Source organism: Mauremys mutica, chromosome 4, assembly GCF_020497125.1.
Source record: "Mauremys mutica isolate MM-2020 ecotype Southern chromosome 4, ASM2049712v1, whole genome shotgun sequence".
Taxonomy (NCBI): domain Eukaryota; kingdom Metazoa; phylum Chordata; order Testudines; family Geoemydidae; genus Mauremys; species Mauremys mutica.
In genome coordinates this window covers 69,629,401-69,647,224 of record NC_059075.1, presented here as the reverse complement: position 1 = coordinate 69,647,224, position 17,824 = coordinate 69,629,401, and the positions used below count along the sequence as shown (strand labels likewise).

At 43.7% G+C, this 17,824-nt stretch overlaps 1 protein-coding gene across 1 annotated transcript in view; it reads left to right on the top strand.

The window, feature by feature from the left end:
* The window catches only part of PALS1 (protein associated with LIN7 1, MAGUK p55 family member), a 132,963-nt gene that overhangs the window by 112,355 nt on the left and 2,784 nt on the right, over nucleotides 1–17,824 (top strand). The window contains exons 12-13 of the mRNA XM_045012440.1: nucleotides 613–815; nucleotides 4,097–4,207. Coding sequence (XP_044868375.1) covers nucleotides 613–815; nucleotides 4,097–4,207 — 314 coding nt within the window. The remainder of the gene's footprint in view (nucleotides 1–612; nucleotides 816–4,096; nucleotides 4,208–17,824) is intronic.

Here is a 17,824-nt window from a genome sequence, read left to right as displayed (position 1 = left end):
AAAGATAACCTTTGTGTGCAGAAAGTGGCTTTGATAAGTCAGTACTGGAACGGTGCCCCAGCATGGTGGTAGGTGCTGCTGGAAGTGCTTTTTTTTTTTTTTTTTCCCTCCCAGATAGGACATAAAATTGGGACACTTACAGTAGTCAAAAATCCCATGGAACACTTCACAATAGTAAGTGATTTTAACATGGGGGTCCTGGCTAAATTCCAATTTGGGATGATTATACTGTGCTTTCCTAAATTCCCCCTGCAGTTTCCATTCAATCCGATATTCTCCACTACATGTCCTGAATTATGTTGCTGTGTGTTGTTAAACAGCTGGAGCTTTCCATCCAAAGTGGCTGCATAGTGAAGGGATTTCTTTTCTAGTTGGTAAAAAGTTTCCAGATCATTCTGGGTGAAAATCACTAAATGCAAGATCAGTATCATACAATTGACAGACTAATTTGTTTAAAGATATTTATTTTTGAAAAGAGAATAGCTGCCCTTTTGTCTCATTGGATATTGCACAGTACTATAGCCTGAAAAGATGTGTTACTCCTGAACCATTTGGAATTTGAGAAGTACACCCATTTTTTCTCAACGTCAGTTTGGCTGTTGTTAATTTCAGATACCACTCGGAGTAGGCGAGAGAATGAAGTAGCTGGCAGAGATTACCATTTCATCTCACGGCAGGCATTTGAGACTGACATAGCTGCAGGGAAATTTATTGAGCATGGCGAGTTTGAGAAGAATCTGTATGGTACCAGCATAGACTCTGTGCGGCAAGTAATCAACTCTGGCAAGATATGCCTTTTAAATCTCCATACACAGGTATTACATTTCATTGCAGCAGTTGTTATGAAAACTGAACATGTTAATGAAGGAACTACATCTGGTATTAGTAAAACCACACTGGTGGCCTGTGTGAAACGAACACCTGGTCACAATCCATTTCCTACTAATCCGTCTGTATGTAGCCTGTTCAATCCCTAGGGCTGCCCCTTTTATATATTGTTCAGGCATTCTGGCAGATAAGGTATAGGAAGCTTGTATATCTACAGCCTGATCCATATCTGTTCTGTAGATAAATAGTACTTGTGAAAAGTGCTCTGGAAACTGAAGCCCTAAGTACTTTAAACTTTAGTGTTGATAATGCCCACCTTCCCCCACTGCTGTGGAATTCTCTTACTGTCTGGACTCTGAAATCTTGCAGATGGTGGAGTAGTTTGGGGACGGTACCTCTCTTTTCAACCTAAGGCACTGATTTGCAAGGGAGTGTTCATGCAGTCCCCAGAAAGAACAGCTCTAGCAGGTGGAATATACAGCAATACTTTTAAACTACTCCAGTTACTGATATGACCTCTTTTTAGCCTTTGCTATCTTGTAAAATTACAGCAAAGGCTGTAAAATGTTATGAGCCCTCCTGCCATTGTACCACAGAGGGCAATGAGTTTGCATCACTTCACTGTATGTGTGTGTTGATCCGGGGATAAATGCAGGTGAAATAGGATTGACAGCATGAATGCTCAATAACATACCATCTAAACATGGGCCAGTGCTAGTGCTTTAATTGCATGTGGAATAAATCTGTGTAGTTGAGACCCTTGACTTAAGTGAAAGTTGAAGGAAGGGTGTTTTGTACTTTGAGGGATCAAGCTTGTTTCATTCTAAACATATTTTGAAACATATGGTAAAACTCCAGCTCAAGTTGAAACTCAGCATGCAGTTTAGAGGGGAAACTTTCATCAAATGCTTGGAAAAGAGGAGCTGGGGTTTCCTCCAATTAAATGACAATAACTTTAAAAGAAAAACTATTTAAAACAAAAATCTAGTGGTTTTGAAATTCAGAATTTTTTTCACTCCTGCAGTTCATATGCTGGTGGGATTTATTTCAGAGAGACAAACATGGGAAGGTGCTCACTACGGTGATGAGTGCAGTATAAGAACATGTATAGAGTAGAATAATTGATCTGTAATGTGACTGAATATTTTGTGCTGGTTTGGTTCAGCGGGGAAATTAACTTGCAATAGCCGAAGAGTTATGATTAGCAAAGTACTTACTTCACTTGTCTAGTAATTAACTACTTTAAGAAATAACATTTATTTTTCAAGAATCTACCAAGGGATATTTAAGGTGGTGTAAAATTAGAGCTGGTTGGAAATTTTCCAATGAAATAGTTCCATTGTAAAATGCCAATTGGTCAAACCCAAAATATTTTGTGAAAACCTCTCAGGTTAAGTAAGTTGTTGGCGAATCAAAGGCAAGGTTCTGATGGGGCCATGGGAAACCTGCCAGCTTGCTGGTCTGCTAGGGAGCCAGTGTATTACAAGTTCAGTGACTCTGGGACAGCTCCAGCCTATGGTCTGCCACGAGCCTGAGGACCTGGTCTTGCAGGTTCCATAGCTCTGGGGCAGGCAGACATGCCAGAACTTCCATGCTCACTGCCTTGAAGCTGGGAGCCTGAAACCCATAGGAGCTCCAGCTCTAACCAGGGCTTGACCCCCAGCTCTACTGAAGGGAGACTGGAAGACCGTAGAACACCTATTAATGCTGGGGCTCTCGGGCCTTCCAAGCTCCCTGTTGCAGAACCTGGAATACCTGGGATGCGCTCCCAGGATGTGCATCTCTGGGGCTGCTCCACCATGCAGACTTCCCCAGGGTGGGGAGATCCACATGGCAGGGCTGCCCCAGAAGCACAGACCCCACTACCCTAACAGGTGCTAAGTGAAATTGACATTCTTGTTGGTTTCACTCAGCCACTGTCAGGGTACTGGGGAGCAGATTTCATTTAGAAAACACAAGTCTTTCTGATTCATGAAATATTTTGGGGATTTCTAATTCATTAGAGACTTTTGAAACAACTTGAATTCATTCCAATTTGGAACAAACCCAAATTTAGAAAAAGAAAAACTTTCTGCAAATCAGAAATCCCATTTTTGGTCAGCTCTATGTACAATAACCAGAGCACGTACTTACTTAACAGGTAAAACTGCACATTAGAATTTAACTTTTAGTAAAAACAAAAAGATTTCCCAGGGCATTTTTATAGTCTAGTTATGCCAGCTACAGTATCACATATAATTGCCCTGTATTTGTTAAGCCCGTGTGTAAAATAGCAATTAGATAATCAAATACAAATAGTGGGAAATCACATTGGTGTAGTTACAAAGGAATTACGTAAGTGATTTCCATTGTTTGCTCTTAAATATATACATTTGGAGAACTTTAACCCTATTTCAGAAGTTTAAAAAGTCACATTTACACTGACTGTGCATTCCAATTTGTGTAGTGTAATATTCCATATTTCTCTAGGATGGTCCATGAGAGAATCTCAAAACACATAATTAAAAATTAATTAATTAAACTTCTTAACACACTCTGTGAGGCTGGTAAGTAATCTTATTTTGAAAATGAGGAAGCTGAGTCACAGAGAGGTGATGACTTCTCCAAGGTCACAAAGAAGGAAGTCCTTTGAAGAGCCAGAAATAGAATCCAGTTCTCCTGACTCCCTATCCTGTGATCTTACCACAAAACTGCAAAATGGATGCTTAGCACATCACTAATGCACTTGGTGTGTCTTGGTACTGAGAGAGGATAACTAGTTTGTTTTTCTAATTTTAAGGTTAATGCTGTGTATGGAATTTTTGACAGTATGTAACAAGACACATTATATACTGGTTCTCAGTTGTATATGGAGAAATTGCAACTGTAGTTTAAGGCTATTTGTACTTTGGACACTGAAAGAAGTGTAATTAGTCTGAGTTCATATATTTAGTTTCTGCCAAGTCAAGTTTGGTGAACAGTTGACCTATTTTTCTGTGGAGAACTCTTGAGCAAGAGTAAATGTTGAGGTTCCATAAGGAAGAAAAAAAAAAGTTGTAATACCAATTGCATAGGAAAAGGTGAATGGCACCAGAGTTTAGTGATTAACAATACCACATAGCCAGACAATAATGCTGCTATTAAGGAATGTCACAACTTTAAATAAACTCTTTAAATTTATACTGAGTTACCTTAACATTTAAGAACATTATGTGAACAGTGCATCTATACTTTTCCTTTACAAATATTAATGAGATTGAAATAATAAATGGAACATTTTCTTCTTCAGTCATTGAAGACCCTACGCAATTCAGACTTGAAACCATATATTATCTTCATTGCACCACCTTCGCAAGAGCGGCTACGTGCTTTATTGGCCAAAGAGGGTAAAAATCCAAAGGTAATTTAACATTTCTTAGTAAGTGGGCTTTGTTTACAAGTCTGGAGCTCTATTGATAAAGACAGCTCCAAAGAATTTGGCATAAAAAATATTAAGCATTACTAATGCAATCTAAAATATGTAATATGAAAAATGTTAGGCCCAGAGAATTAAATCTAAATATTTAACTTTAGGAACTTAGGCCTCATTGAGTGGTGCATTATGTGGGAAGAGAGCAATCTGGTGCTGGTCTAGCATGTAGTTCTATGGTATATTTCTCTTTCCTGTCACTTTCCTTTAAAAACAAAAATCTAAATAAAAACAAATTAATTAGTGGGTTTTTTACTGCATACTATCTCATTTACATGTCTCATTTACTGCATACTATCCAGCCTGCAACACTTGGTGGCTTTGAGCAACTGACACTGACATTCTTTTGGGCTTGAAGATCTGCTTTTTAACTTGGGATCAGATGCTGCTTTAGTGCTTTTACTCCATGCATGCCAAAGAGTCAAGGGTCAAGCTTTGAAGTGCTTAACTCCAGAGCTATGGTGAGCCACCAGTTAAAAATACTTGAATGGGCCAGCAAGCGGGCTTCAACTATTATTTTCATACTTAAAATTTAAAGAATAAAAAACTAGCAAAGTGTGCAAAGGAAAACAAGAAAAGATTTAAAATATGACAATGACTCATATGGGACAAGTGTACATTCCTGCTTCAGTTCTAACCACCTCTATACCCTTCTTTTCTCATGCCACTGTTCGCTCTTCTGCCACTTTTCTCTGTGGGTTTGTCTTCCCTAGAAAACCAGCTTGTGTTAGAAGACAACCTCGAGCAGTTGTGTTATCTAATATAGTTTTAAAGACAGTGTTTTGGTCAGTGTAGATCAGGGTCATGAGTAAACATTACTGGAGTCAGACATTTCCCAAGAGCAGCTGGCATGGAGTTGAACACTACAGCGGTGGACTCATGCCATTGGAAGTAATTTGCCCAGTCTTAAAGTACAATTAACTTGCATAATTTGTGTGCCTCGATCCTATTGGTTAAAAATGCCTTAGATGTTTTGAGTTTGAAATCCTTTTTTATTACAAACCTAATCTTAGCTTCCTAAGGTGGGTGCCCCCCCCCCACCTCCCGGCCGCATATATCCAAATGTCAAATCATATCTGAACTGCAGAAGTAGTTTGCTGAACAGATATGCAGACTGGATGCTATTTTGTAGAATATAAATACGTTTGAAAGCATTTGTAGTTTGCGTTAAGACAAAAATACTTTAGGCAAAGACTGTTCAGTAATTTTACTACAATAATACACCAGTCACTGAGAGGTATCTTAATGTATTAATTCAGAATCCGAGCTGCAATAGAAAACACCCAGCACATGCCACTGAACGAAAGGATCAGTGTGTGGCACACTGATTGCATGACATTCCTGAATTAAAATTAGAGCGCAAACTAAGTGTTTTACTAGCAGTTTATTGTTTTGGAAGCTCAGTAAAATTAAGATTATGGGAGAAACCCAAAGCTCCAAGCTCCATTAATTCATGTTAATATCTGTTTTGGTTAATTTTAATAGTAATGAAGGGTATACAAAAATAAAAATAAACTGATTTTAATTAAGAATATTCTGTATGTATGGGATTTCAGATACTATATCTGTGTTAAATATTTGAACTTGAGTGGGAAGAATTCTATGTCTAGTTCAAATAGTTATGCAAGATGGCTTGTCTTCTGGTTGGACTCTCCATTTTCTGTACATTTTCAGGGTATAGGATTCAGGATTTCAGTTAACAAGTGGACTCATTTGAACAAGTATTTTAATGATCCAAATGCAAGGTTGCACATCTAGAAATAAAGCCATAGGTTGCACAATGTGGGAGACTGTATCTTGGAATGCAGTGATACTAAAAAGGACTTGGTGGTCATGGTCGATAACCAGCTGACAGTGAGCTGTCAGTGCTTTGCTGTAACTAAGAGGGCGTACGTGACTGTGGGATACATAAGTAGCAAAATATCAAATATGAATAGGGAGATGGTATTATCTCTTCAGCATTTGTGAGACCATTATTGGAGTTCTATGTTCAGGTCTTGGTGTCCATGTCTCAAAGGATGTTAAAAATTTGGAACGGGTTACAGAAAGAGCTATAAGAATGATATTTAGTTTTAAATTCAGATTTAATTTTAAACAGGTTTATTTTTAAAAAGAAAAACTTCTAATTTAAATTAAAAAAATTTTTAAACATCAATTTTTATCCACTCTGGCTGTTGGTGATAGGAAAAATAAAGCAAAATATTTTTTTCTTGCAAACCATCTCTGTTTTCTTTGATTATTCCCACTGGAGTTACAGGATGGAATATTTTAGTAGTTCTTCGAGTATTGTCCCTATAGGTGCTCCACTGAAGAATCTGAGTGCTCCACTGTAGGTGCAGCTGCTTCCCCTGCACCTGGGATTGGAGATATTCATCAAAAGTGTCCGTTGGACTGCGTATGCACACCTCCCCGTCTTGTGCTGTGAGCGGGACGTGTATATATAGTGTGGTGCAATCTGACCACCCCCCAGTTCCTTCACTGCCGCCTTTGGCCTGAGATGGAATCCGGAGCAGAGCCTGCTTCTCCTTTTTGACCCTTTAGATATAGTGCCTTACCTGTTAGGTTCAGTTTAGTTTAGTAATTTCTTCTTCTTTCCTCTGTATCCCCTTCCTCCTGCCACCCCCCCCCCCCCAAATTGTTTTCACTTTACCTTACTCATTACTTCATAGCTTAGGTTTTCATTTCTCTGCTTCCTGACCTGGAAGCTTTTTCCCCTCACCCTTATGCCCAGATCTCCTGGGTTCAAGAGGTGAGTGTCTTGCTGGGTTGCCTTCCCAATAAGAGAGAGCCCCCTCAGTGCATTCACTGTCTGGTAGAGGGACGCATCCCACAAAAGTGTTCCCACTGCCACAATTTGACTGCCAGAACCAGAAAAGACTGGGACATTTGGTTATGACTTCTCCTCATGGAGAAAGCACTCTGTCAAGAATCAGACCTGGGCCTGGACTCTCCCACTGTTCAGCTTTCCCTGCTCTGCAAGTTCATCTGCTGATTCTCATCTCCCACGTCCCTCTAAGAGAGAGTCATCTCTTTCCCACTTTGACAATAAGAAATGGTATCCCTCATCAGTCACTGAGATACTACCTACTAGAAAGAAAATCATCCCCTGCGAGGTCAGACACCTCAACGTTCTCCGACAGGGGACATAGCTCCAGGGCCCTTCAGAGTACATGAATGAAACAGCTGTCTAAAGATCCTAACCAGGCAGACCTACAAACCTGTGTACCGAGCAGTTCTTCAGCTCCACCTGCTGGCTGCTCAGGAGAATGCATCTCTTTCTCAGCATCAATTCATACACCAGTACCGATGATGCTCCTACCTCCTCCCCAAAATTCAGATACCCTAAAGATGTACTTGTATCTCATATGCCTGAGTCATCATTACTCAAACATGACCTTCCCCCCACTTCCACCTTCTTCTCCAGACTCACAATGTTCTTCCCTTTCCTCTTCGAGGTTGGCACCCTCCTTCCTCAGTGACAACCAAGAAGAAGAGGAGTGCTCCATCACTCCTTCTTACTCGAGACAGGAGCAAACAACTTCCTCTACACATCCTCACTAATCACTGTCCACACGTGAACCAGAACTCTGGTATAGACACCGTGGATGCAGCCCCATGTTCCACTCTCTTCACATTGGCCAAACTAGGACCCTGAGCCATTTACAAAAGCCCAGTTTGGGAAGCCTCTCATGGAGCAAAGCTTGGAGACCTATACCTTTGCTTCTCCACCAGTTTCTCATTCACCAGAGACTGAGCCTCTCCCTACAGCAGATGAGGAGGAAGAACAAGAGGAGAAAATTCCACTACCACTCCACTTCTTCCCCGATCAGGCTATCATGTGCCCCAATCACCACCACAGCTTACAACTTCAAACATTTCCAGGAGCTATTTCTCAGGATTGCAGACTCCTTCCCCAGTCCTTTGGAGGAGGTGAAGGATCAACAATATAAGCTGCTCAACATCCTGCACACATCCTCTTCCAAAATAGCCCTTCCTATAAATGAGGCCCTTCTCAATCCTGGCAAGGTTCTCTGGCAGACCCCAGCATCCATCCCACCAACTCACCCCACCCCAAATCCTTGGTTCCTACACCAGAAAAAGGACACCAATACCAATCTCGACTAGCACACCATGCTAGAGACTGGAAACAATTGGACTTGTTCAATCATAAATCTTATTCATCTGCTGCTCTCCAATTCTGTATATCCAATTACGAGGCACTCATGGCTAAGTATAATTACATCAACTATTCTAAAATACAGAAATTCTATCAAGACCTTCCTGATGACAATAAAGAACAACTCCAGGCACTCATAGCTGAAGGACACCTTTTGGCCCAAACAGTTCTGCAAGCCTCTTTAGACGCTGCGGTTACCACTGCCTGCTCCATTGCAACTGCCGTTGTAATGAGATGGACGTCATGGTTGCTCCTCTCGGGCTTTCCTAAAGAGGTACAAAACACCACTGAATGCCTACCCTTTTGAGGGCCACAAACCATTCATGCAGTACGGATGATTCCCTTAACTTGCTTAAGGACTCTTGAGCAACCCTCCACTCTCTGGGCATTTACACTGCAGCACCAAAGAGACGCCCAAGAAAGTACCAACTCCTTCCATGATCCCAACCACTGTAATACACTCCCCAGCGACAGTATGATACCCAACGACGTTGACAGAAGCCCCCTACCAAATGCAGACATACAACTCCACAGAGAGCTATTTGTCACACACCTCCACCCAAACAGCTATTTTGGAAGTGTGGTTGATGTGGCGGGGTCCCCAGAGTGCAACCTAAACTGTGGGACCGCTGAGCCCCTCTTCTGTGATGCAGTTGGCAAGCTACAAACCTCTGGCAGGTAGTGCATAGACATCCACAGGCAGGGACACAACCAACTGAGTTACATGAAGGCTTCTCCCAGCCATTCATGAATCAAAAATAGAGAGGCTCCAGCCAGTTTCCCCCCAGCATTGCACCTCAGAACTGTACCATCTTGCCCTGGTCAGAAGCCTATCCAGTGTAAGTTCATTACCCAGTCTACCTTCCCTCTAAGTGGAGAAGACATACACTAGCTGTTGTAAACTGAGTTGAGATTTCCCAAGCACTTCAACCAAAATACACTGTTTTAGGTAAAATATAAAACAGATTTATTAACTACAGAAAGCTAGATTTTTAGTGATAAGTAGTAAGCGTAGAGATCAAAGTTGGTTATCTAAGAAATAAAAGTAAATTCGCAATCTGAGTTCTATAAACTAAACAAGATTTGAATCAAGCAGTATCTCACTCTGATAGATGGTACAAACAGGTCACAAAACCTCAATACACGGGCTGGAACTCTTTGTCCTTCAGCTGTGTTTCCAGGTGGTGTTGTGCGGGGAGTGAGGCCAAGTCACTGTGTCACTTCCTCTCTTTATAGTTTCTTCCAGCTTGCTGAAAAGATCTTTGCTTGTGACATGGTGGGGGGAGGGGGTCCATCCCCATTGGTCAAGTATTCTCCATTGCCTACGTGCTCTCTGAGAAGTTTCCCTTGTATACAGTTTCTGGGATAGTGGATTATCTTTAATGGGCCATCAGCATGTCTGGCTACTCCATTGTTGTGCCTGAAAGGCTCGTTGTGGGTGTTCCCAACCTCCCAACATATTTCAGAAACACACACATAGCAGAACTTCATAACTTCACATACAATGATAGCACATACAATCCAATTGGATATTAATGTTCAGCAGATCAAGACTTTCAAAATGATACCTCACAAGGCATACATTGTACAAAACATATTATAATTATATGACGGTGGTGAATATGGGGGTTTCATGCGGTTTCTTTAAGGTACAGAGTGCCATAGTTGACTGAGAAGCCTTTCTCTGTTTGTCACATCAGCCATCTTCAACATCCCACTGATTGGCGACCAATTCAGCCCTGTTTTTTCCATCACAGAGGCTAACTACCTCGGACCAGTGAGTCGTAGAGATCTGGAAAGGATACTCCATCCAGTTTGTATTTATCCCACCCCATCTCTCTTCAGGGACCCTTCTCACAAACCCATCCTACAAGAAGAAATAAATGACTAGGAGCCATAGAACCGGTTCCATTCCAGCACATAGGAAAGGGTTTTTACTCATTACTTTCTGATCCAATCCAGCAGATAGAGCCTGAATCTTTGAAACCTAAACAAGTTCGTCAAACTGGAACGCTTCCAGATGGTTATCATCGCCACCATCATACCAGCACTGGAACAGGGGGGACTGGTTCTTGGCCCTCAACCTCCAGGATGCATATTTTCATATCACAATACTCCCTGCCCATAGATGGTTCCTCCGGTTCATCATGGGGACCAGGTACTGCCCTTTCCACTGTCGACAGCTCCTTGTGTGTTCTCCAAGGTCCTTGCAGCAATTGCTGCCTCCCTACACAAAAGAGGGCATCATCTTTCCATACTTGGACTGTAGTCTCAAGGCCCCATCCGAAACCAATGCCCTTCACACCATCTGTATGATAATGGATCTTTTCTCGAGCCTCAGCCTTCGCATAAACTTACAGAAATCTACACTGACATCCATGCAACATCTAGAGTTCATTGAGACATAACTGGATGCCATACAAGTCAGAGCCTTCCTCCCAGCTTAGATTCTCAGTGATAGTCAATCTTGTATCCAAGGTCAGAACCTGCCCCCAGATCTCAGCCAGGAGATGTCTCCAGCTGCTCGGTCACATGGTGGCAGCCACCTTCATGGTGAAGTATGCACATTTACACATGCAATATCTTCAGGCATGGCTATGTACAGTCATGTCCCTCACAGACAGTCCACACAAACCCCTTTCCATGCCCATGACAGTCAAGGACTCATTACTCTGGTAGACTCAACCCAAAAATGTCTGTCTGGATTCCTTTCCTGTAGCCAGCACCATCCATGATTCTAACAACCGATGTCTCCTTGATTGGTTGGGGAGCGTACCTTCACAATCATGCAGTCCAAGGCAGATGGTCTTTCACCGAATCCACCCAGCACATCAACCTCCTGGAGCTACGGGCAATCTGCAATACCTACCGACCCTTTCTCCCACTGATCGCACATCGCGCCATCAGAGACATGACAGACAATATCACCTGCATGTTGTACATAAACAGGCAAGGCGAAGAGAGATCCCGCTCTTTTTATGCTTGGAGGCACTGAAATTCTGGAATTGGTGTATCCAACACAGCATCACTATCTCAGGTGCATATTTCCCTGGACACCAGAACACCATTGCAGACTCATTAAGCAGGCAATTCTCCCACGATCATGAGTGGGAACTGGATATGCAAGCCCTTCAGCACATCTTCAACTGCTTGGAATCACCCACCATAGATATTTTCCAGTGTGGCAAAAACACCTGTTGCCCTCAATTTTCCTCGAGCAGGACTGGGACACAGATCCCTGGATGACTCATTCCTCCTCACATGGGATGCTCCGCTACTCTATGCCTTTCCTCTTCTGTTCTGTGTACTCCACAAGATACAGAGGGACCAGTCCTGAGTCATCCGTATAGCTCTGACATGGCCATGACAAGTCTGGTATACTTACCTCCTTTACGGAAGTATGCCCTCCAATCTCTCTTTGCCTGACTCTGCAACTCCTTTCTCAGGGTGTGGATCACATTTTCAGTCCCAATCCACAGCTGCTCCACATCAAAGCATCGCTCCTCCATGGTTCCAGGATTCAGAAATTACCTGTTCAGAAGCAGTTAAACAAGTACTCTCGAACAACAGACATGACACAGCTAGACACACTTACCTCCATAAATGGACTAGGTTCTAATGCTGGTGTGTCTCCCAGTAGGTCGACGCAATGAATACTCATTACCACTTATCCTGGACTATATTTTACACCTAAAATGATCAGGATTATCCACCAGCTCCATCTGTGTGAATTTGGCAGCTATCACAACCTTTCACTGCCACATATATGGCCACTCTGTCTTCACTCACCCACTCATGAAATGTTTCCTAAAGGGCTTCCAAAATATTTACCCTCACATATGGGATCCAACCCCTGCTTGGAACCCCTGCCTCGTTCTGTGCTCTCTTACGAGACCACCATTCAAACCAATAGCAATGTGTTCCTAGGTTCATTTATCTATGAAAAAGGCATTTCTTGTCACAATCACCTCTGCCCAATGGGTCAGTGAAATTGGAGCCCTTGTGGCATACTCCCTGTACACAGTTTTTCACAAAGACGAGGTTACTCTTTGTCTACATCCTAAATTTTTACCCAAGGTACCATCCTCTTTCCATCTCAATCAATCCTATCCACCTTCCTTGCTTCTTCCCAAAGCCTCACAGTAACCAACAGGATTGCATACCCTCTATGTCAGACGAGCATTAGCTTTCTACTTGGACAGAACTAAACCCTTCTGAAAATCATCGTGCTAATTCCTCTCAATGGCCAAAGGCGCAGCCATTTCTAAGGAAGGCCTTTCAAAATGGATCTCTGAGTATACATCAGTCCTACCCAACTACATAATTGACAACCTCCTCCTGGAACTAGAGCACATTCCACCTGCTCACTCTTCATCTCTGTTGTTTTCCTCAGTAATGTCCCAATTATTGACATTTGCAAAGCGGCCACATGGCCATCAGCAGACACTTTTGCCCGTCCCTATACCATTACTCAGGACGCCTCAGCAGATTGTGTCCTATCATCTGCAGTAAATACCACTCCGAAGCCCCAGCCTTCTAATTAGGGGGCCCTGCTTTCTAGTCACCTACAGTGGAGCACATCAATTGAGGAAGAAGAGCAGATTACTCCCCCTATGCAGTAACTTAGCTTCTTCAAGATATGTCCCTGTGGGAACTCCACTATCCACCCTCCTCCCCTCTGCATTAGAGCTGAAACGTTAGCTCTGCTGCAGAGAAGGAACTGGGGGCAGTCGGACCACACCGCTATATATACATCCCGCTCATGGCGCAAAATGGAAGGTGTGCATGTGCAATCTGATGGGCGCTGATGATGATCTCTGATCCCAGGTGCACAGGGTGCTGCCACACCTACAATGGCGCACCCATAGGGGGTCATATTTTGAAGAACCTCGATTATTGCACAGGGTGAGTAACCCTCTCTTTTGTGGAAGCTTCTATTCTAGCCTTTCCTCAAAAATACTTTGGGTTTTTTTAATTAAAGCCTAACAAAAATCAGGTTTAATCCTAAAATCTCTTTTAGGCCCCTTTGAAAATCCTTGCCTTACTTCTTATCTCAAGTATCATAGGGAAACAATATTTTTTGCCTTAGTTAATGCTGCACTGGAATAAGCACAGGAAGTTTTGACAAATCTGTCATGCTTCTGTAATCTGTTTACACTGATAAAAATCCTGAAGTAAAATGATCCCATTCCACTGCTAACTTCCTTCCCAGTTCTCCCTCTGCCTCTCTTACCTGGACATTCATTTCCAGCCCATCTGCAATTTTCCTGCTTTTCTGCCACTTGCTCTCTCATTCCTCTGGAACTCCTCTTCTGTTTCTATTGCAACATTTACTAGATGGTGAATTGGTTTCAGCAACTCTGCATTGTGTGGCTCTTAACATTTCCTCATTATCCTTGTGTGTTTTTTATGGTAACTCTTATCATGAGGCCTCTGTCCCTTGTCCTTTTTCCTGTAGGTTTTTTGTTTGTTTTTTAAATATTTGCATATTTTAAATGTTTTTCTAAACTCTGTTTTAATTCTTGTAGTAATGTGTTGTTGCATGTTCAAAGTCATGGTTCTTCTTCGAGAGATGTCCCTGTGGGTGCTCCACTCCAGGTGTTGGTGCGTCCCTGCGCCTTCACTCTGAGATTTTTGCAGCAGTACTCGTACTGGCCACACATGCACAGAGCCTGCCCCCGCACTCTGAGTATACCTTAATAGTACGCATGTGTGGCCGGTCTCCTCAGTTCCTTCTCTACCATCCCCAGCCTGAGACGGAGCTCAGCAGACTCGCTAAGAACTATCTTCCTCTGCACAGCCTTCACCTCACACAGAATCCTGAGCACTGCAATTTACTCAGTCAAGGGGTCCTCCTCGTGTCACCTACCCTGCAGTCACCCCTACTGAATACATACTTCTCTCCAATGGCTGACTCAGGGTCTGCACAGCCTTCCTCCAGTGATGAGGAAGCTGGACCACAAGGGGATTTTTCACCCTATCAAGATTCCCATCCTCAGACCCCTGTCAACAAAGATCACAGAAAAATTACCTCATTCTACTCTCAAGATCCTGCTCCATGGTGTGTGAACCCTTGGATGGCACCACCTATGCCCTTCCCACTGCTGTGGCAATATTGGGCCCCATGGGCAGTGTATGCTTGAGAACACACTCGCTACTCCACCTCAGCCAGGTGCAACACCTGCCTAGCACCACCAGCTGATGTACCTGCCACTGACACACGACACCAGGCAGCAGTGTCACAACTGCAGGATCAATCACATCCTGCTCCGGAGGTACCACCTGAAGAAGCTTTGCTTCCCCCTCCCACAACATCTTCGGATGACTTCTCACAATTTCAAGACATCTTTAAAAGAGTTGCTAGTGAGTTGAGAATTAACTTGGCGGAGGTCCCAGAACAGCATGAGCTAACGGACATCCTACAGCCCTCTTCTTCCTCTAGGGATGTATTAACAATCAACGCAGCCCTTTTAGAACCTGCCAAGGCCATCTGGCAGACCCCCGCTACAAACCTACCTACCTACCTGTAAACGAGCGGATCACAAGTACTTCATCCCTTCTAAGGGCTCTGAATTCCTTTTTACCCATCCAGTGCCAAACTCATTGGTGGTAGACATGGCCAAACAGCAGTATTCCCACTCCACCCCATCCAAAGCTTGGACCTCCTTGGACATAAAGTATATGCATCTTCAATGCTACAGTTTCGTATTGCTAATTACACTGCAGTTCTCGCAAAATATAACCACAAAACCTATAACAAATTCATGGACTTTATTGAGGACATTCCAGATTAAAAGAAGCCAACAATTCACTGCTTTAGTCTCTGAGGGACAAATCATATCACATACTGCTCTTCAAGCGGCCCTCAATGCAGCCAATACTGCAGCAAGATCCACCGCCACAGCAGTGGTCCATGCACCAAGGTTCATGGCTCTCCTTTTCCTTTCCACGAGAGGTCCAGAGTACCATTGAAGATCTTCCCTTTGACGGTGACAAACTCTTTGCTTCTACCACGAATGACGTTCTTCATTCAATGAAGGACTCAAGGGCAGTCCTCAGGTCCTTAGGAATCCAAACCACTATGACCAGAAGGTGACAATATAGATTTCAACCTTAACACCGTCCACACTACCCCGCATGTACACAGCACTTCCATAGATCACAGGAGCAACAACAGCAGCAACGCCATCTCAGTTCTTCGGTAACGCCTCAACCCCCTCCAACTAATAAGCAGATTTGAAGTTTTGGTCGAGGACCTAGAAAACGTTCCCACTTCAGCGCTTACACCCTATGTCCCTATTTTTGGACACCGCCTACGGCCATTCTCCCACCAATGGCAGAGCATTACCACCGACAAGTGGGTTATAGAGCTCATCACAATGGGCTACTCTATTCCCTTCCTCTCCTTGCCTCCCACCCACCCTCCCCGTCCCTCTTCAGGGACCCCTCTCACGAGTCACTACTCTTCCAAGAAGTAACTCATCTCCTTCAGTTGGGAGTAGTGGAACTTGTGCCCGAACAACAGAGAGGGAAGGGTTTTTATTCACATTATTAATAGAAAAGAAAACTGGGGGATGGCAACCGATCCTCGATCTCAAGCAGCTCAACAAATTTATCAAAAAGCAAAAGTTCAAGATGGTTACTTTCACCACCATAATCCCAGCGCTGGAGCAGGGTGATTGGTTTTCAGCTCTCGACCTACAGGATGCCTATTTTCATGTCACTATACATCCGGCCCACAGACGTTTCCTTCGTTTTACCCTCGACTCGACACATTTTCAATACAGGGTTCTACCCTTCGGACTTTCCACCGCCCCCTGGGTTTTCTCCAAGCTCCTAGCCGTAGTCACTGCCTACCTCAGGAAACAAGGGGTCATAATATTTCCTTACCTCGACGATTGCCTCCTCAAAGCCTTGACATTCGACGAAGCTCTCCGATTCACGCAACCATCAATTGTTTCCTATCTCTTGGCCTACAAATAAAAACAAATCCACATTACGTCCTACCCAGCACCTGGAGTTTATAGGAGTGGACCTTGACTCCTGAACAGGGTTGCCATCTCTCCCACCTGATCAATTCAACACCGATTCAAAACTTCTGGCCACAAAACTTCACAACCGTCCCAGGTCACTGCCCGAGACTGCCTACAACTACTAGGCAACATGGCCTTGTGCACTTTCGTGGTCCAAAACGTATGCCTGTACATGAGGTGCTTCCAAGCTTGGTTGGCCACGGTTTACAAATCAAACGTGCACTCTCTAAACAAGCCTCTCTCCATACCCTTCCGAGTCAAAGACTCTGTACTATGGTGGACAGTTCCCTCCAACCTCTGCTCTGGAGTCCCCTTTCTCCAGAACACTCCATCCCTGATAATGACTACCGATGCATCCCTCACAGGGTGGGGCGCCCACATGTCTCACCACACAGTCCAGGGGCTATGGTCTTCCACCAAAACCTCCCTGCACATAAATGTCCTAGAACTTGGAGCCATACGCAATGCCTGCCATCACTTCCTCCTACTAATCAGGAATCAACATGTACGCATAATAAGACAACATTGCCTGCATGTTCTATGTAAACAGGCAGAGAGGAGCTCACTCTCACTCACTCGCTCTGCACAGAGGCTATGAAGCTCTGGAATTGGTGCCTTGCAAACAACATCCGCATATCGGCCACCTATCTTCCTGGAGTTATGATTACCACAGCGGACGAATTAAGCAGACGCTTTCCCTGGGATCATGAATGGGAGATAAATGAGTCAGTCATCCGCAACACATTCTGCATTTGGGGTCACCCAACCATAGACCTTTTTGCAACTGCGAAAAACACAAAATGTCCCGAATTTTGCTCCAGAGCAAGACTCGGCAAGCATTCCCTGGGAGACGCATTTATGGTCTCATGGCAATGGGACTTACTCTACGCTTTTCCCCCCCCCATACTGGTTCTCCAGAGTTCTCACAAAGATACGAACAGATCGTGCCATGGTGATCTTTATTGCCCCGTCATGGCCCAGACAACCATGGTTTCCGTTCCTCACCAGAATGTCAATCTGACCACCAATCTCGTTGCCCCTCATTCCGAACCTCTTATCACAGCAACACGGCCGATTACTTCACCTCAATCTGTCCATGCTTCACCTCAAAGCCTGGTACCTACATGGTTCTCCCAAAATGAGCTAGCTTGCTCTGACCAAGTTCAAAGAGTGCTCCTACACAGCAGAACACAATCTACTCGCACCACTTAACTCCGAAAGTGGAAGCGATTCACACAATGGTGTTCAGCTAAACAACTTTCTCCCACGTCCATACCCCTCCCGCTCATACTTGACTACCTATTGGACATTAAGCAATCTGGCCTTTCTTTCAGCTCC